This window comes from Hyperolius riggenbachi, chromosome 5 (genome assembly GCF_040937935.1).
Source record: "Hyperolius riggenbachi isolate aHypRig1 chromosome 5, aHypRig1.pri, whole genome shotgun sequence".
NCBI lineage: Eukaryota > Metazoa > Chordata > Amphibia > Anura > Hyperoliidae > Hyperolius > Hyperolius riggenbachi.
The window spans coordinates 332,369,908-332,391,545 of NC_090650.1; the positions used below are offsets into that span (position 1 = coordinate 332,369,908).

At 45.1% G+C, this 21,638-nt stretch overlaps 1 protein-coding gene across 2 annotated transcripts in view; it reads right to left on the reverse strand.

The window, feature by feature from the left end:
- Positions 1-21,259, reverse strand: part of CCDC178 (coiled-coil domain containing 178) — a 392,130-nt gene extending 370,871 nt beyond the window's left edge. The window contains exons 1-2 of one of the 2 annotated variants that reach the window (XM_068237319.1): positions 21,124-21,259; positions 10,095-10,268 (exon numbers count right to left, since the gene is read on the reverse strand). In XM_068237319.1, the coding sequence (XP_068093420.1) occupies positions 10,095-10,128 (34 nt within the window). In that variant the 5' untranslated portion in view covers positions 10,129-10,268; positions 21,124-21,259. The remainder of the gene's footprint in view (positions 1-10,094; positions 10,269-21,123) is intronic. The other variant, XM_068237320.1, reaches the window with a different exon arrangement.
- Between the last annotated feature and the right edge of the window lie 379 nt (positions 21,260-21,638).

Sequence of the window (21,638 nt, forward strand, 5' to 3'; positions counted from 1 at the left end):
ACTCTTCTCTGGCTGTCATATAAGCTCTGCCTCTCAGCGCGCGCACGCGTCCTTCTGAACCTGTGTGGACTAGCAGTCCCAGCCACACCAGACATGTTTTGCAAAATATCAGCTGATTCGGGCGCGGGAGCCGCCGCACCGCTTTCCAAGCAAGCGGCGGACTCCCCGCGTCCACCCACCATGTCAGGGGTATCGCTATGCGTACAAACCGCCGCGTCCAACGCGGACTGCATGGCTCTCTGCCTATGCGGCATGCGGCGGTTTCTTCGCGTTGTGCCACCATGTTGGACGCGGAAACAGCCGCCTCACCCTGAACACTTGCGGCGGCTTTTCCGCGTTTCTTCACAATAGGCTACTAAAGCTGCATGGTACATTATTGAATACATCTACTGTGATTATAATCAGCGTAATATACTTGCTGTTACATGAGAAGGATTTGTAATTGTTATCCCATGTTTCCTGGGCAATTCCGTTTTTCTTTTTTGTTTTTTATTACATAGGCCCCTCTGGAACATTGTCGGAATATTTATGCTACCAAATCCTCTTCTCTGATATTGTTAGCTGTATAATGTTTATCTTATTCTACTGTTACTTTTTTACCTTCAATAAAGCTTGAAATTGTGAAGAAAAAAAGAAATCAAGGATTCTGAACTATCCATGTTACAGGGCAGGCTCACAGGAACACCTGAGAAACAGGCATTAGATCGCACAGACTCAAATTCCATACAAACAGAAGAAAATCTCTCAGAATTCACACAGGTGTCAACAACAGTGGTACACCCAATTATTTCAGATCGCACAGTGTCAAAACTCACTTGCTTTACCCCAGAAAGGCAGGAACAATCATCCTATAATGGTGTCTCTTTATTGAAGTCAATTGGTTGATGTGTGTGCAATTCATCCAAAATCGTCTGCCACACACAAATCTCCGGATCCACAAAACACTCGTCACACTAATCAGATTCGATTAAAGTGTACACAGAATCAATACAAGCGTTCAGAATCTCTTCACTTTCTGCGATGTAAAAAAATCGCAAAACGCTTTCCAATCAAACTCGAACTCCTCAATCAAAGCCCCAATCTCCCACGGAGCGAATGGAGGCTTAAACAACCCTATATCAGAGAAACACTCATATGGGTTGGGATCAGGAACATGCATAGATTTTCTTACTGCTTTAATATAATGTATAATTCTGCCTATAATAGGATCCACATATGCTTTTGCTTTGGGTAATGAAACCTGAGAAAAATCGTACAAATCGGAAATTCCCTCTACACTGGGAATTTCGGTTTGGCTGGTCATACTGTAACGATTGTGGAATTATCTCCATGGTCAGCACACAAGATGTGCGCTGACACTGCGGAAGTCCTCCACAAGCGTATAAAAACAGAAGAACCCAGCTTTGGTGCAATGCACTTGTAGAGGGAAATTCCCACCGGCAGATGGAGCTGTGGAGTGCAGAGGAACAACCCCTCTGCACTGCCACAGATGCCAGATGGGAATTGTACGAATTGCAACAATGCAGGGCAAAATAGCCCTCAGAGAGAGAGAGTGAGCACAGCGACAGAATGTATGTGTGTCCACCAATTTAGTCGCCACCCGGCGACGAGATTACACACAACAGCGGAAACCAAGTGGGAACGCAATCGCAAGAGTGGCGATTGCCAACAGTGACACAAGACCGAGTAAGACAGAGCACAAGTGTAGCAAGAAAGACACAGCAAATAACAATGATCAGAACGCCAAGGAAAATAACAAACGCACTCGCTAAGCACGGTCGCCGCGCGAAAAGCGCAACAGCGGCAAAGCACGCTAATGGCGCGGTCTCCGCATGAAAAGCGCAACAGAGACAAAACATGCCAACCCTAACTAACCAATGTAACACGAAAATGAATAGAGAACGTGAACACTTGCTAAACGGTTACCTCACCGAGCCTACAGCAAGCGTTCGTTCCAGACAAAACAGACAGAAGGAGTAACCAGTAGCAAGTAGCAACCGCAGATCTGGCCTACACTCCCAGACAGAGTACAGAAGGAACCACTGCCACTACCGCTAGGGCGGATGCGATCCAGACAGACAGACGGGACTACCAGTAGCAACCGCTGCTCTGGTTTGCACCCCTAAGGCAGAATACAGAAGGAACCACCGCCACTACCGTTAGGGCGAATGCGATCCAAACAGACAGACAGATGAGGCTACCAGTAGCAACCGCTGCTCTGGCTTGCACCCCTAAGACAGAGTACAGAAGGAACCACCTCCACTACCGCTAGGGCGAATGCAATCCCAACAGACAGAACGATTTCCTGTCGACCGCCGCTGGCGACAAGACAATCGCAACAGATAGACAGTACAAGGCAAACAGATAATACAACCTAACTACGCTAGAAGGAATGCTAGTGCACTCCCAAGGAATTACTCTAAGCAAAGGCTGAGACTCCAGGTAAGTTAGCAGGAACAAACCATCATGGCCAGCAAGGGATTATGGGAGGAAATGGTATTTATACTGCAAGCCATCAAAGGAAGCAGCTAAGCAATTTGCATGCCAAGTGGATGCAAATTCCTAACCAGAGCAGCAGCTCAGCAAGTTGCAGAATGAAGACAGGTCTCCTTTCCAGGAACCTGCAGCACTCAGACCTACAAAATGGTCAAAAAGCTGTCTGCCCGTGCAGACAGCAGAGCAGATCATTACAAATGTCTAATATTAATTATTGTAATCCAATTTTTGCCCAGAGAAAAGCATCAAAACTGGGTAATATGTATAAAAGAAAAAAATGGTCAGCAGTGACAGTAGGTGTTCCATGCCACAAGACATAGATCTTATCTTTACTAACAGCATAAAGTCTACACAGTCCTTTATCTTAACCTCTATCCATTGTAAGTGGGTTCACATACAGTATGTGTAATGCTGGGAATACACCATACAATTTTCTGTTAGATTTACCCGCCAGATAGATAAAGTTCAACATGTTGGAAATGTAACTATCTTACCATCTATCTGCCGAGCAATTAGGCATTGTTCTACTCAGCAGGAGATAAACAGAAGAGAATGCACCAGAGATAATGACCATTCTCTACAGAAAATAATCTAATTATGCATTCTAATAGAAAATCTAATGCTGGGAATACACCATACAATTTTCTGTTAGATTCTTCTGTTATGCTGGGGATACACGGTACGTTTCTGTACCGTGTATCGACCAGCTGATCCGGCCAGCTGATAATATTCAGCTGGCCCGACCAAGCCGCTCGACCCCCGACTGCTCGATCCCGAGCGGTAATCGATCCGCGCGGATGAGCGGGGACGCGGCGTGAAGCGGCTGGGGTCAACCCGTGTATTCCCAGCATTAGATTTTTCTGTTAGATTTTCTGTTAGAATGCATAATTAGGTTATTTTCTGCAGAGAATGGTCATTATCTCTGGTGCATTGTCTTCTGGTTATCTCCCACTGAGTAGAACAATGCCTAATTGCTAGGCAGATAGATGGTTATATAATTTCCAACATGTTGGAATTTATCTATCTGGCAGGTAAATCTTACAGAGAATCTTACAGAAAATTGTATGGTGTATTCCCAGCATAACAGAAAAATCTAACAGAAAATTGTATGGTGTATTCCCAGCATTAACATACCCATACACCTGTTGATCTGCCACCAGATCGACCAGCAGATAGATCCCTCTCTAATAAAATCTGATCAGAGAGAGATCTATTGCCTGCCCACACACTGCACACCCAATAACTGAAAGATTCCAGCATGAAATGGAAATCGTCCTGCTGCTGCCCCCAAGTGTATTTGTGTGTCGACCTGTGTGTGCAGTATTGAAGGATCACCCTTAATGGCAGTCACAAATTCTGGCCTGCTATGGTGGCATCTCCACAAGCACCTGTACCACTGGCAAGGGTGCAAGTAGTGATGTTGTTACATGTGCCAGTGTCACGTAGTACAGTCGCTAACAACATGGGCATATCAAAATGAAGGGAAAGCAATACGCATGGGGATGGCAAGAGATGGGTGAAATGGGTTTATCAATCAGATCCAGAACAACTAAGCTGTGATATGATTTTACAGTTTCCAAAAGACTAGATATGCCTACTTTTTTTTTTTTTTCAAATGCGGAGTGAGCCACCCCCTGAAACCACAGCAAGTAAAGTGGATGGCCCAGCATAGGTCAACTCAAACCACTAACTCTGGGGCACAGGCTTCCTCTACTTCTGCCAAAGAAGAGTCCTAGCCTAGGAAGGAAGTCAAGGGTGCATCAGTGTGTGCAGTCAGCCCTCCAAAGGCCATGTCTGAAGAGGGATGGCACAGGCATGCAATGAGATATGTGCTACCTTATGGTACTTACTATGAGATTACATCTGGTCAGAAGGAGTAGGGGAGGGAGGTGGTAGGTGACAAGGAGTGAAACCCAAAATGGGCGGGGGCATGAACCAGCAGAGTACCTGCCAGGGGAAAGAAAAAGAAGGAACTGCACATTACAAACATTCTGAAAGAGGGAACAAGTTGCCCAAATAGAAAAAGGTGCCCAAATAGTGCTAATAGAGGAATCAATCAGTTAAAGAGCACCTGCAGTGTAAACTAAACATCCAACATTGGATTGTATTCTCATATAAAGGTATAATTACCTGCTGCAACAATCTTACCTTCCTGCGGCGAGTCCCGCGGCGTCTCCGGCGGTACTCGCTCACATAGTAGGACTTCCGCTCTGCCATCCTCCAGTAGCAGCCCCAGCACCCCTGCAGCAGTATATCAACACGCGCGCGTGCGCAGTACGTCCAGACGGACGCGCGCGGGACAGAGCAGCCTTTATAGGCTGAGGAGGCGTGTCTGATCAGGTGTCAGCTGTGATGTCATCAGCTGACACCTTTTTGCAGGAGGTGCTGTCAATTCTGGGGGGTGGGCTTATGCTGTGTCTCTTGAGTACTTAAGGCCAGAGCATTCACTTGCTCATCGGCCTTGATACTAGTTCGCTGGTTCTTATCCCCTAGCTAGTGTGAGAATTGAGAGCTACATTTCATATACTGTGCATCAGCATGATATATATGTACTCTAGTCTGTCAGTATTGTATTATTGTAATATTGTATATTGTCTTTGTTCCAACCTTTGCCTCTCTTCTGATTATGAATTTGCCTAGCCCTTCTGTACTACTGCCATCTGATCTCTGTGTATGACTCACCTTTCACTGACCTTGATTCTGTTTGCTCCTTTCAATACGACTGACATCTGACTTATGTGTATGACTCTGCCTGTTAATTGACTACTATTTTTGCCTGACCCCTCTGTACTGCAGCCATCTGCTCACGTGTATGACCTCGGCTTGTCTCTGACTACGCTTTCTCTCCAGTTTTCTGACTATCACTTGTTATGCTAACTCTCTTCATGTATCAGCATGATATTATCAAGGCCCATAAATTATGGATGAGCTGCAAAACCAGATTTTGTCACTAGCAGGAGCTGTTAATCGGCTCACTGAGCAGGTTTCCACTCAACAGACCCAGCTGACTCAATTGTCTAATACCCTTGCTCAGATGAATGTCTCTGCTAGTGCCAATCAGCAACAGATTCCTCCAAGTGCTTCTAACATACCTATCCTAGAGCCCAAAATGCCTCTACCAGAAACATTTTCAGGCTCACGATCTGATTTTAGCAACTTTCGCAATCGTTATCTCTCTTATTTTGAGGTTAGGCCTAGATCTTCTGGAACTGAAGCACAGAAGATCACATTGATTAAAACCTTATTACAGGGTGACTCATAGACTTGGGCCTATGGGTTGAGCCCCGATCATGACACACTCATCTCTGTAGAAAGCTTCTTTGATGCCATGGCAACCATTTATTCTGATCCTGATATCTCAGCCACTGCTGCTCGCAAGCTAAGAGACCTCCATCAGGGTCGACATACTGCTGAGGAGTATGCTGCTAAGTTCAGGAAGTGGTCTGTTTCTTTTAAGTGGAATGGGGCAGCACTCTTCGATCAGTTTTTATTCGGGTTAGCAGATACCGTGAATGATGCACTAGTCAGTCATCCTGAGCCCAAGAATTTAGAGGATGCTATCTTTTTGGCTATACGGGTGGATAGACGGATTAGGCATCAACGTCAGGGTAAAGCATATTCTGCTTTAGGGAACGCCAATAGACCAAGTAGCACTTCCTCCACTTCTGGTGAAGAGCCCATGCAGCTGGGGTTTTCTAAACTCTCCCTTGCTGAAAAACTCAGAATAAGACAGGAAGGACTTTGTATGTTATGTGGTGTGAAAGGTCATTTTGTTCAGTCATGTTCTGCAAAGAAGGCGCCAGAAAACTCCAGCGCCTAGGTAAAGTAGGGGGACTTCACTTGGGCGAGCAGTCTCTTCCCCTTAAAATAAAGAAAATTTTATTACCCGTAACTATTCATTGGAACAATAAGCCTTTTCACTCCCAGGCCTTCATTGATTCCGGGGCAGCTGGTAACTTCATTGATACTGTCCTTGCCGCTGATTTGGGTATTCCTGCCGTATCTTTGCAGAACAAACTATATGTCACCGCCATTGACAACACTCCTCTGCAGACTAAACAACCCATTTCCATTACTCCTGAAATCTCTCTACAGGTAGGGGCCCATGCATTTTGAAAAAATTCAGTTTTATATGCTCAGGATGCCCTCTAGCCCTTTGGTTCTAGGCTTACTGTGGTTGCAGGTTCACAACTCCCGTATAGATTGGTGCTCAGGACAACTTACCAGTTGGTCGCAGCAATGTCAGGGGATATGGTTGAGGAGAATTCCTCTCCTAAGCTTAGGGGTCGAATCTGTCAACATACCACCACCTTATGAAGACATTTGTCTTGATGTCTTTTCTCCCCATTTAGCTGATAAATTACCACCACATAGACCATACGACTATTCCGTTGACTTACTGCCTAGTACCGTCCCCCTGCGAGGTCATCTTTACAATCTTACTGGTCCTGAAAAACTGGCCATGAAGGAATACATCAGGGAGAAGGGGTTTATATGACCTTCCACGTCTCCAGCAGGAGCGGGATTTTTTTTTGTAGAGAAAAAAGATGGAGGGATTAAGTCCCTGTATTGACTACAGGGGACTTAACAAAATTACCGTAAAAAAAATTGGTATCCTTTGCCGTTAATTGATGATCTTTTTTCTCAGGTTTCAAGAGCCAGAATTTTCTCTAAATTAGATTTACGAGGTGCATATAATCTGATGAGAATACGCCAGGGGGATGAATGGAAGACAGCCTTTAACACCCAGGACGGCCATTATGAGTACTTGGTGATGCCTTTTGGCCTTTGCACTGCCCCCGCTGTCTTCCAGGACTCTGTAAATTATATTTTTAGGGATGTGTTGGGTAAATTTGTGGTAATTTACATAGATGACATTTTAACTTATTCTAACACTTTGTTAGAACACCGAAATCATGTTAAATTTGTGTTACAAAAGTTGAGAGAAAATTCTTTGTTTGCTAAGTTAGAAAAATGTCTTTTCGAGGTCACACAAGTACCCTTTTTAGGGTATATAATTTTGGACACGGGACTTTCAATGGACCAGAAGAAACTTTCTGCAGTATTAGACTGGCCATTGCTTAAGGGTCTTAAGGCTATTCAGTGGTTCTTGGGTTTTGCCAATTACTATCGTAAATTTATAAAAAACGTTTCCACCTTGGTTGCTCCTATAACCGACTTGACAAAGAAAAACGAAGATTCTGTCAACTGGTCCTCACAGGCCTGCAAAGCTTTTTCTGATCTCATATCAGCTTTTTGTTCCGCTCCTATCCTTACCTATCCAGATGTTGGGTTGCCGTAGGAGCAGTCCTCTCTCAATTCTCTGGCGGACCCGAGCGCTTACACCCCTGTGCATTCTTCTCTAAGAAATTTTCTTCAGCAGAATGTAATTATGATATAAGCAACAGAGAACTTTTGGCTGTAAAGATGGTCTCTGAGAAGTGGAGGCACTGGTTGGAAGGAGCGGTTCACCCTGTTACAGTCTATACCGACCACAAGAATTTAGAGTATATCGAGGGGGCTAAAAAGACTCAACCCTAGGCAGGCACGCTGGGAAATGTTTTTCTCCCGATTTAATTTTGTTATAACATACAAGCCGGGATCCAAGAATGTGAAGGCTTATGCCTTATCTAGAAGTTTTGAACCTGAAATGTATCAACATGTTACTCCGGAGATGATTATACCTTCGCATTGTGTTCTTGCAGCTGTCCACACTCAAGAATTTTCTGATTTGTACAATTCTCTACACTCTTTTCAAGTCCCTGTAACGATTGTGGAACTTTCTCCGTGATCAGCGCACAACGCGTGCGCTGACACGGCGGAAACCCTCCACAAGCGTATATTTGAGGACACCCATGCTAGGTGCTATGCACCCGCAGAGGGCGAAACCCTCCGGCAGATGGCGCTGTGGAGTGCAGGCGAACACAGTCGCTGCACAGCCACAGATGCCAGACGGGAATTGTACAGATCCAGGACAAGGTACGATCAGGCAGGGCTGGATAGCCCACAAGAAACAGAGCAAAGGGACAGAACCAATGTGTGTCCACCAAACTAGTCGCCACCCAGCGACGGTGAACACACAACGGCGGAAACGAAGTGGGAATGCAATCGCAAGAATGGCGATTGCCGACAGAGACACAAGACTGAGCAAAACAGGGCACGAGGGTAGCAAAGGCACAGCAAATAATACAATGAGGAGATACGGAAAATAACAAACGCTAGCTAACCGCGAACACCGCACTCATTCGCAACAGTGCACGCGGTTATGCGCGGTCTCCACGTGATAAGCACAATAGAGACAAGCACGCCTAACTAACCATTAACAGACAAACATGAAACAGAGGACGCGAGCGCTTGCTTAACGGTTACCTCACCGAGCCTCCAGCAAGCGTAGCAGACAAGACAGACACACGAAAACAGGGACAAGCGAGAGATAGGATCCACAGCACTAGCGAAAAGTGGCTAGTGCGATCCCAGGAGACAGAACAGAAGGATCCACAGCGCTAGCGAAAAGTGGCTAGCGTGATCCAAAGAGACAGATCAGAAGAGATAGCTGGTAGCAACCGCTGCACCAGCTATACTCCAAGAACAGAGATCAGAACCATTTCCTGTCGACCGCCGTTGGGACAGGACAATGGCAACAGAACAAACAAACAGATAATACAACCTGACTGGGCTAGAAGGGGAGCCTAAAGCAACCCCCAGGAATTAACTATACTAGATAGCAATGGCTGACACTCCAGCAGTGTCCATCAGGAACAGACCATGGAAGGGAAATGACCAGCAAAGCCTTCTGGGAAACATAAAGCTCTTATAGTGCCAGTCATCAAAGAAGGCGGGTAGGGGATTTGCATAACGAATGTATGCAAATTCCCCAGCAAGAGAACAGACCAGAAACTTGCAATGGAAAGACAGGTCTCTGTTCCAGAGACCTGCAGCCCACAGACTAGAGGAATGGACAAACAGCTGTCTGCCTGTGCAGCCAGCTGAGCGGATCATCACAGTCCCCCTGGAAAACCTCCTGATGTAGACTATGTGCCCTTACATTTACAGTATGTCTTTAAATACTCCAACTGTTTCATGAATCTAAGTTGGCAGGGCATCCTGGTGAGACCAAGACGTTGGAGCTCTTGTCTCGTCATGTGTGGTGGCCCTCTCTAAAAAAAGACTGTAAAGCTTTCGTGGCAGCCTGTGCCAGAAATAAGGTATCTCGGGTTGCTCCCCGAGGTCATCTTATGCCTTTACCTATGCCATCTAGACCATAGTCTCATATATCAATGGATTTTGTGGTAGATTTTCCTTCCACTGGGGGTAAAACGGTAATCTGGGTCATTGTTGATCGTTTCAGTAAAATGGCACATTTTGTACCTCTCTCTAGTCTGCCCTCTGCTAAAGAATTGGCCAAATTATTTGTGGTCCATGCGTTCTGTTTACACGAAATTCCAGAGAACATAGTATCAGATCGAGGGGTTCAGTTTGTTTCTCATTTTTGGCACACCTTCAGTACCCTTTTGGGGATCACCTTGTCTTTCTCTTCTGGTTTCCACCCAGAGATTAATGGACAAACTGAAAGAACCAATCAATCATTAGAACAATACCTCTGTTGCTTTGTCTCTGATTATCAGAAATCATGGCTTGACTTTCTGCCTTTTGCCGAGTTCGTCTTCAACAATCTCTCCAGTTCTTCAACTAAGCTGTCTCCTTTCTTGATTGTTACCGGCCAGAATCCCCGATTCACTTTTTTCCCATCCTCACCTTCTCTTTTTCCAGCCCTGGAAGAAAGAAGTTCTCACTTACAACGAATCTGGCCACAAGTTCAACAGAATTTACAGAATGCTGTCTCTCGTCAAAAATTCTACGCTGATGCTCGGCGTTCACCTGAGTTCAAATTTAATCCTGGAGATCTTGTATGGGTGTCTACCCATAACATTCCTCTGCGCCAACCTTCTACTAAGTTGGGGCCAAGGTTTATTGGTCCGTATAAAATTCAGGAAAAAATTAATGACGTAGTATATCGGGTGACTGCCCCAATCCATCAAAGGAGTCAATTCATTTCATGTTTCCCTCTAGAAACCTGCTGTTAACATAATTCCATCTTCAGTCCCTCCACCTCCTGTCGAGGTGGATGGAGAGCCTGAATATGAAATCGAGAGAATTCTCGACTCTCGAAAGATCCGCAATTCTTTACAGTGGATTGGAAAGGATATGGCCATGAGGAGTGATGTTGGGTCAGGTTCACGCTGACCAGTTGGTGCACAAATTTAATCTGGACTACCCTAATAGACCTGGTAGAGAGTGTTCTGAGACCACTCCTCAGAGGGGGTGGCGGGGATAATGTAACAATCTTACCTTCCTGCAGCGAGTCCCGCGGCATCTCCGGCGGTACTCGCTCACGTAGTGGGACTTCCGCTCTGCTGTCCTCCAGTGGCAGCCCTGCGGCGGTGGATCAACTCGTGCGCGTGCGCAGTACGTCCAGACGGACACACGCGGGACAGAGCAGCCTTTATAGGCTGAGGAGGCGTGTCTGAACAGGTGTCAGCTGTGATGTTCGCTGGTTCTTCGCCCCCCTAGCTAGTGTGAGAATTGAGAGCTACATTTCATATACTGCGCATCAGCACGATATATATGTACTCTAGTCAGTCAGTATTGTATTATTGTAATATTGTATATTGTCTGTGTTACAACCTTCGCCTGCCTCCTGATTAAGAATTTGCCTAGCCCTTCTGTACTACTGCCATCTGATCTCTGTGTATGACTCGGCCTGTCCCTGACCTTGATTGTTTGTTCCTTCCAATACGACTGATATCTGACTTATGTGTATGACTGTTAATTGACTACGATTTTGTCTGACCCTTCTGTACTGCAGCCATCTGCTCACGTGTATGACCTCGGCTTGTCTCTGACTACGCTTTATCTCCAGTCTTCTGACTATCACTTGTTGCGATAACTCTCTTCACGTATCAGCGTGATACCTGCTGTGTCTCTTTCTTCTCCCAGGTCCACCAGCTTCAGGCCTGTAGACCCACACCTTTGCAGAAAAGGGTCATGGCACTTCTTAATCTCCAGATGGAGAAAGTGCCATGGCATTTTTGTGTAAGGGGGCAAGGCTATGCACCAGTAGCCAGCAGGCACGGGCTCCCGGAGTGATTCAGAAGAAAAAGACCCAGCAGTTAATTACACTTTTACATGAGAAGATGATCCATTTAATGTTTAATTTACACTGAGGATACTCTAACACCCACATTAGTTGTCCTTATCTGTCAGCAGAGGTATGTGGGAACAGTTGCAGCCCACTGCTAAGTCTGTTCACAGGACTTCTGCCATCTGAGCATTCTTTAATAAATCTGGCAAAGCCACTGTCAGCTACAACATCTCTACTCAACCCTCAAAACGAGGCAAAAAAATCAGTACCCTGAGCACTATGAGCATGTGCAACCATATTTTTATTATTATTTTTTATTTATATAGCGCCAACATCTTCCGTAGCACTGTACATAGTGATGAACAGAAACTTCTGTAGATGGCTCATTTGACCTAGGCGATAGAGTAAGCATCTCATCATGCTCCTATTCTCACCACTTAGGGTAAATAATCTCCACCTCCATTCACTATGAAAACACATCAGACAACTGATATAAATAGAGTTAGTGGTGCAGAGATGTCACACCACACTGCAACACTCAGAGAAAAATCCAAAAGGAAGAAACTCTGCATGCACACCAGTGGGTAATTGCAATAATCGTCTTACTCAAAACAGACAAAGAACAGCTGGCGAACATGTTTTAGTCTATAGGAAGGTCTTACTCATACCCATGGGGGAATCAGCCAGAAGTCATTGGTGTTCTTGTGCGTAAAGTAGTAGAAAGTATCAGCACTCAAGGATACCTATGAAGAAGATTGGTCTGTCCTTCTTGCCTATTTACTCTTTCCAGTGCTGTTGTAGTATGCATATGGGGCGTGCTCAAGACAAGAATAGACACACTTGTATATGTACCGTACATCCTCGGCTATAAGTCGAGAAATTTAGGACTGACTCACAGTGTAAAAGTGGGGGGGGGGGTCGACTTGTACTTGAGACAGTCCTAAATTTACCAACTTATAGCTGGGGTCCGGTGCCTCTTTTTCTTAATTATGCTATACTAAACTGCCCCCCTCTCTGGCTCTCCCTCCCTCCTGCCTCCACCTACTAATAATTATAGCCAGTTTCCCTAACAAAACTCCCCTCCCTTCCCAGCCGCTGTGGTGCCTCCCTGTCTCTCTAGCTCTGAGTGCCCGCTGCCCTCTCCCTACAGATGCCCGCCTCTCTCTCCCTGTTACATGAATTCAGTGTAAGCAGGGCTGACATACATTACCTAATCCACCGCTGCGCGGTGTCCTTTGATCTCCTCTTTGCTGATGCCGGTAAGCGTACTATAACATCTCTCCCGTTTCTGGTACCATGTGACTCCTGATGTCACATGGTACCGGAAGCAGGAGAGACGCTATAGTAAGCTTACCGGCATCAGCGAAGAGGAGATCAAAGGACACATTGCGCAGCGGTGGATTAGGTAATGTATGTCAGCCCTGCTTACACTGAATTCACGTAACACAGGGAGAGAGAGGCGGGCATCCGTAGGGAGAGGGCAGCGGGCACTCAAAGCTAGAGAGACAGGGAGGCACCACAGCGGCTGGGAAGGAAGGGGAGGTTTGAGGGGAAACTCTGCCCTAGCAATGTATGCCTGCTGTGCTGCAATGTGCACTCTGCATACAGGGCACTCGGGATGGGGGAGAGAGAGAGGGGTCTATAGGTGGGCAGATTAAGGAATCACAAGGCACACAGAAGGGAGGACACAGCTGCAGCCATACAGGGCACAGGGGATCAATGTTGGGCAGGTGCTGGCTGCAACTGGGGAGTTAGCTATTAACCTCTCCTAGTTTCCAAGTGCAGACATTACTTCTGGTCCCCAAGTGCAGAACCAGTAACCCTCCTAGTCCCCACCTGCAGCTATCAACTTTCGTGGGCCGACTTATACTTGAAACTTTGAAAATACCAGCTTAAGCAGATCAAATTTTGGGGGCGACTTATACACGAGGTCGACTTGTATCTGAGTATATACGGAAGAAGAGGAGGCTGGCATTTTAATCTCATGCATGCAAAGTTAAACATTTTAAAAATATTAATTTGTGATAATTTTTGATCATATGTGATTTTCATCGAATGGGAGAGCTAAAAAGAATTTAGATCTAATCTAATAATTTTAAAATATTAATGGATTCTTTTGTATCCTTTTCTGATTGCTATAGAAAATTATAATTTAAGAAGATTGAATTAAAATGTAAGTACAGTATGCGTGGCCAGCACAAGACAGGACAAGCTTATTTGATCAATCCTTTTCTCAAAAGTGATTGGTTATTGATTGTATGCTGCACCCATAGACTAGGGTTGCCAACTTTTCTCCTGCAGTAAGTGGATCATGTAGTGAACATGTGCCAGCGGCACAAAACAGTTGTCTACAGGGATCTCCAGTCTCGTTACCCACACAGCCATATGTAGCTCCTTCACTGGACAATTGTCATCATTGTTCTGCCTGACTCACAAAAGTGTGAGCCCTCATAACAGAGACCATTGTGAATTAAACATAATCCGTAAATGTTCAATAATGTGCCTGCACTATCATGGGTGTCCGCAGAACATTTTCCAGGGGTGGGAGGTGCCACCCGTGTAGCGCCTGACTCGGGCGCCGCTATAGCACTAGTGCTATACTTCACGTCCCACGCTCGAGTAATTTGGGGTTCCGGTGATCGCCGGACCCTGAATTACTTCTCTCTCCGAGTCGTAGAATAGTATTTCAAACCACCAGGAATTTGAGCAGCAGCAGGGTGAGTCATCATATATACATAGGCAGCAAGACTGTCTATTCACAAAGACAGATTTGTGATTTACAGGCGGTGCATATAGTGCTCAGCCGCAAAAAAAGTGTGACCATGAGATATTGTGGGTGGAGCCAAACATGTATGGACCTAGCAGCGGTGTGCCCCCTCTCTTTGAAGTAAACAAAAGGCCCTTAATAGCAAACATCCATATGAGACATAACAAGATAGATATTTTCCAAAATAACCTCATCTAGGGTTATTTTAAGCAAAAATATCCTGCACACAATAATTATGCAGCGGGACTATGGTGGGGATTAGATTGCAAAGTGCTGCCGAAGATGTCAATCCTTTTATAAATACATAATAATTATTATGCAGCAATCATGAGGCCTCCAACTGACAAATTTTGCAATCATAAGTCCTCCAAGAGACAAATGCGGCAATCATGAGGTACCCAAGTGGCAAATGAAGCAATCATGACACCCCCAAGGGACAAATACAGCAATCATGAGGCACCTAAGTGACAAATGCAACCCTCCAATTAAATCATTTTGGTTGGCGCCCCCAATTACAAGGCACCATTGTGCCCCATCTTCCAGTCTCCCCACATACCAGTTTTAGGTAAGCAGAGGGGATCCCCAGCATAGGTGGCCAGGAGAAGCACCCTGAACGAAGCTTATTTGAGTCTTTTAGGCGTGATAACTGAGTTATCACCGCTTTGTGAATCAGGCCCAATGTATTTATTCATGAAAGTGCTGGGGAAATTGCTATATAAAACGCTTTTTCAAGTGCTTTGCGAATTCCCTATACCTTCCATTATATGCAAATCGCTCAGAAAATGGTACAAGCAGCGCTTTGGTGAGCGGATCGGAATTGAACCGCTCATGTGAACACTCTCATAGGGAAACATTGCACAAGCGCCTTTAGGGCGATTTTGAAAATCGCCGGCGCTTAACAAAAAACCTGAAAGTGTCCTAAGGCCCCTTGCACACTGCATGCATTTCCGATTCAGATTACGCTTTTTAATCGTTTTTTATATAGTTACATACATAGTTACTATGTATGTAAATAAGTAAAAACCGATTAAATAGCGGAATCTGAATCGGAAATGCATGCAGTGTGCAAGAGGCCTTAGTGTGAACAAGCCCACAGTGTTTAAAGGCACACAATACTGGTACAATTGTCATCCTATTTCCCTGTAATAATTTTTTTGAACAGGTGTCTTATGATGCACATACACCTAGACCAGTGGAGTACTGGGACCTTTTGGCCTGGGGGGAAACACAAACTAGAGGCCCATTATCATGGCAGCCCCAGCCCAAATGACTTCACACACGCACCACTTGTTGTATATGCCAGTAGTCACGTGGAGCGCCAATGCGGAAATACAAAAAGAACACTCTAGGGACAGCGTGACAGGTAAAGTACAGGCTCCCCGGGGAGGTGGGGGGGGGGACATAATACATTTTGAGGGACAACGGCCGGGGTTTACGTCGTGTCTATCATTCGTGGTTATCGCATGCCATGATTATCGCACCTGACAATCACATTGCCCGAAATTTCCCAACATCTCAGATTGATACATTCAACCAATTTCCACCCAAAATGTTTACCAGATTCGATAATATCTAAATGGTTGGTCGATCGGTTGTCAGGTCAACAGATGTATGACCACTTTAATTCCCCAAGATAGTTTCTGAAAATTGTCTGCAACACCTCAACCAAATAACCATGTGTGCTGCTAGGGCTCAAAACAAGAGCAATTATATGGTATAGGAAGAAAGCCCTTAAAGAAAAGGACCTCCCACAGCAAATTTAGGAAAATATAACAAAAATCTTAATTCAACATTAGGTATAATAATAATCACAATATTGATGATTCAATAAAGAATAATAACCATTTAAAAAAAAAAAAAAAAAACAAATAAATGTTCCAACATGATCCCTACTACGTGTGAAACAATCACTCTAAATGCAATATATTGTATAATGACACAATGCTGCTGTCAGACATAACACCCAAAAGTGGGCTCAATATTGTGCCCAACAGGGGGAGAACCCGGGATCAGTATACAACCTAGTGTGATACAAAGCCAATAAAACAACAACTGTGCAATAAAATCTTAAAGAAAATAACACATGAATAAATATCACATATATGAAAATAAAGTGCACAATTGCTATCCAGATAAACAGTATTAATAGTGATAAGAGGATGCCTGGTGGAAAACTGAGGCAAAGGAACAGCCCATAGGAAAAAGAGAGTATAAAGTGGAGTAGTGCAAAAAATAGGAGATACTTAGCCCAGAAATGATAAAGGTCAATCTCAGCAGCACAGCAGGGAGGGAACAAGGGATCTCCTCAGAGGACAAGATCCCACTAGTTCTATGGGGAGTTGCCCCACTTTATCAAGGAGAGATAAAGCAGGGTGACGCCCGTGGAACTAGTGGGATCTTGTCCTCTGAGGAGATTCCTTGTTCCCTGCTGTGCTGCTGAGATTGACCTTTATCATTTCTGGGCTAAGTATGGCCCAGTGCACACCAAAAACCTCTAGCAGATCTGCAAAACGCTAGAAGTTTTTGAGGCAGATTTCAGAGCGATTCTAGGTATGTTTTCTAAACAAGCCTAGCATTTTCTATAGCGTTTTTGTGCAGCAGATTACAAATATTGTTACAGTAAAAGCTGTTACTGAACAGCTTCTGTAACAAAAACGCCGGGAAAACCGCTCTGATCTAGCGTTTTTCAGAGCTGTTTTCCACTTTCCTATACTTTAACATTGAGGCAGAAACGCCTCAGAAATCCAAAAAATGCTGCAGCCCCTGAGTTTGCGTTTGTGGAAAAAACAAGCCGCTCTCCCATTCACTTTCATTAGCCAAGCGGTTTTCCCCCTGAAAGCGCTTTAAAAAACGCTCCAGGGACCGCTCCGGTGTGCACAAGCCCTATCTCCTATTTTTTGCACTACTCCACTCTATACTCTCTTTTTCCTATGGCCTGCTCCTTTGCCTCAATTTTCCACCAGGCATCCTCTTATCACTATTAACCTTCCTGGCGGTAAGCCCGAGCTGAGCTCGGGCTATGCCGCGCAGGAAGATATCTCAGCCCCTGGTGGAGCGATTTGCTCCATTTAAAATGCTGTACGCGCAGCTAGCACTTTGCTAGCCGCGCGTACAGCTCGATCGCCGCCGCTCTGCGGCGATCGCCCGTACGCAGCGGCGCAAGAGGGCCCCCCCCGCCAGAGCCCTGCGCTGCCTGGACCAATGAGTTCCGGGCAGCGCTATGGGCTGGATCGGAGGTGTCTGACGTCAGGACGTCGGCTGACGTCCATGACGTCATTCCGATCGTTGCCATGGCGACAGGAGAAGCCAAACAGGGGAGCGCGTTATATACGCGTTCCCCTGTTTGCTATTGATGCCGGCGACGATCGCACTAGAGGGACACATGCAACCTCTAGTGGTGTTTCATGTAGCTACCACTCTGGTAGCTTTACATGAAACACAAAAAAAATAATTTAAAAAAAACGGATTTTTGCCAATCTGGCAAAAAAAAATAACCGCCAGGAGTGTTAATACTGTTTATCCGGATAGCAATTGGGCACTTTATTTTCATATATGTGATATTTATTCATGTGTTTTTTCTTTAAGATTTTATTGCACAGTTGTTGTTTTATTGGCTTTGCATCACACTAGGTTGTATACTGAACCCGGGTTCTCCCCATGTTGGGCTCAATATTGAGAATACTGTGGGGTGTTATGTCTGACAGCAGCATTGTGTCATTATACTATATATTGCATTTAGAGTGATTGTTTCACATGCAGTAGGGATCATTTTGGAACATTTATTTGTTTGTTTTTTCAATGGTTTTATTCTTTATTGAATCATCAATATTGTGATTATTATTATACCTAATGTTGAATAAAGATTTTTGTTATATTTTCCTAAATTTGCTGGGGGGGGGGGGGGGGGAGTTTCTTTAAGGGCTTTCGTCCTCTACCATATAATCACTTTAATTCCCCAAGGCTCATTTCCCCCCCAAACACACACACACACACACACACTTATGTCCTCTCCTTTGCCACCATCTCTACTAATCCCTCAAATATGCCTCTCTTCCACCTCAGATATCCCTCCCCTTAACCAGTAACATCCTTAGTGACCTCCCTCCTGGCACCATGACCCCTGCCTCATTCATGCTTATTTCCAAAGTTTCTATACCCCTCCTCCGATCACTGTTCCCCCACCCAACATCCATGCCTTGCTTACCTGCTTTTTATTGGTGGTCAGTGGCAATGCATCACTGCCTGCCCATGATGACCCACTTTACTATATGAAACTCTGTAGGCCACATCCATACTCAGTACTGACAAATGGAAAAGTCATTATGATTCGATCATAGTGAAAGAATCTGTCCATAACAATTGATGCATGTATGGCCAGCTTTAGATTATGGTTTCTAATAACAAGATTGGAGAGAGAAGGCAAAGCAGGTGGTTTTGGTGCACTGCTCTCAGCACCAGTTACCCAAACCAGGAGTCCCATAGCAGCAATTATAAGCTGTGCAGGGCACGTAAGGGGAATTTGGGGCTCAGGTGATCGCTGTACCCCAAATTACACCTCCCTCCGAGTTGCAACAACTCAGGGAGGAATAATATTGAACACCACCAGGGAGTTTAGTGGCAGCAGGAAGAGCTGTCATTCTGTGCTCCTGGCGCCCAACTCACCCGCAACATACAAATACTAAGGCCCCGTTCACATCACAAACGCGGATGGCCATGCGTGCAGAGCGCAACGCATGCGAACACACGCCATCCGCGTTTGTGTGCGTTGCGTGGCTGATCCCATCACTGAAAAGTGAATGGGACAGCCACGCGTTTTTGCAAAAAAATTCGTGCAGCATGTGTTCCCAGACCGCACAGGTCCAGAACGCATGCAGTGTGAACATCAGACAGTGCACTCTATGCTATGCTATGATGTTGTGCGTGTCGGCCTCCCGCACGCGTTTCCAAAACGCGGCTGGAAACGCGTGCAGTGTGAACGGGGCCTAAGGGCTCAGACACACTACAAGCACTTTTATGAGCACCTTTTAGCCATCAGAACTTTCTGAGAGCTTTTTAAAAAGGGCTCCCATTGACTTACATTAAAATCATGGTAAAATCACAATTGCGGAAAAAAATCGCTCAGAAAAACGCTTATAGTGTGTCTGAGCTCTTATGCAGAGAAAAAACAAAGTTGCTTTCTTAAAACAGAAAGAATTTGCGATAATTCAGGTTGGAGTTAGCTTGAGATGTCTCCCAGTGCATCACTGCTGAATATATGCAAATTAACCATTGTACCCTTAGCAACTAAACACACCTCCAGAACCGCTGGAATGCAATGATGTGTCAGCTTGTTAATTTGTACAGAGCCAAAAACATGCATACAGACTGTTTCGGTTTGTTTGATCCTCATCAGTGCATGGCATGGTTTAATTTGGCTCTATGCAGTAGGGCTTGTAACACCGAGAGGTACAGACTAACCAGCAAGCTCATGGTGACCCAGAACTCATTGGAGTGTGTAAAGGACTACAATGGTCCTAAAAGCCCCCTTACGAGAAACAGTGAGAAGAGAAATGCTGAAAGAGATGGAAGAAGATAGTTAAGTGACAAGACAATATGCTTTGTACAGTGCTGCAGAAGATGGCGACGCTATATAAATACTAAATAATAATAATTATAATTTGCCTCACCAGGATTGCACTTTTATTTAGCTTTCCTGTATAACAAGAAGACACAGTCAGCCAGCTCTAGGGTAAGAGGGAAACAGAGGGAAATGAGGAAGGGCTGGTGCACACCAAGAGTGCTTCTGAGCGTTTTTCAAATCGACAGTGATTTGAAAAGCGCTTGTCTAATGTTACCCTATGAGGGTTTTCTCACAGCAGCGTTGGGATTTTTTTCAAAATTGCAAACACACAGCATGTAGCATTTTTTGGAGCGATTCATTCAGAAATCGCTCTGAAAATCGTTTCACAAAATCGCACTCGCAAATTGCTAGTGATTGCTATTGTGATTTTGGCGTGCACTAGCCCAGAGAGAGGAGGAGTGGAGAGAAATTGAGAATAGCCTGAGTTGGAGCAGAGAACGTATCGGTATTGCAGTCCCACATCAGACAGAGGCTACTTGCCTGTAATAGAACTCCTGCCCCTGCCAGTCTCTCACACAAGTCAGAAAGCAGCCCTCCTGGAGTCTAGGGACTGTCAAAAACTTTTCAACTTGTTTAATGCCTTATCCACACATGCAGTCATTATAACAATGGGGAGAGACAAGACAGATGTTTGCCCATGGACCCTCCAGGCAAGCTCTGCATTATGTTGTGTATATATACCAGCTTGCCTGCCCTCTAATTGCACTTTTACAGCTAGCCCAGTGTTTCACATTGCCTTACAACAAAAACCTGAATACACCAGACCTTCCCCAAATCATTGAATGAAAGGCGACCTGGGGGAAGATTGCCCCCCTTCCCCCCTGGCCAGTCCATTCCTGACCTAGACACAGCCAGGTGTCACTAAATATCAAAATTTACAATCCACAGTACTGTGACAGTACTGACACATCTCAGTTATTAATCTACTAACAACATGAATACAAAATTATAATTCATAACTTGTGTTAAATATTAAATTAAATCTATAGCAAGTCGATCAGGTGCAGAATGCAGAAATAAATCTCTATATGACAAGGTCTAGAGAAGTTTTACTTTGCAGTTTATGGTAATCAGGACAAAATAGATACAGCAGCACACCTTGTGATGTTACAGAAGACAGCGGGATGTCTCAGCGTGAGCTGTGCGCAATGAGCAGGCAGTTACCCTTCCCTGCCGTAGTTTGTTCGCAGGGAGTTCCGGTTTTCAGAACAGCGGCAGCCTGGAGCTCTATGGCAACCCAGCCAAACACTGATCGCCACAGCCCCGCCTCAACCACACTACATTTGATTCTATGGGCGGAGAGCTGACAGCACCTGCTGAGCTGAGAGAGCATAACTGCTCAGTCTCTGTTGACAGAGGTCCCCTGGGAGTGTGCTGTCTCCAATGCTGCAGGGCTGCACTGTATAGTATGCTCAGGTGAAGGGGGGGCAATCTCCCCCCAGGCCACCTTTCATTCAGTGATTTAGGGCTGGTCTGGTATATTCAGGTTTTTGTTAAGGCAATGTGAAACACTAAGCTAGCTGTAAAAGTACAATTAGAGGGCAGGCAAGCTGGTAAATATACACAACATAATACAGAGCTTGAACAGCAAAGTACCCTCTGTGTGAGAGGAC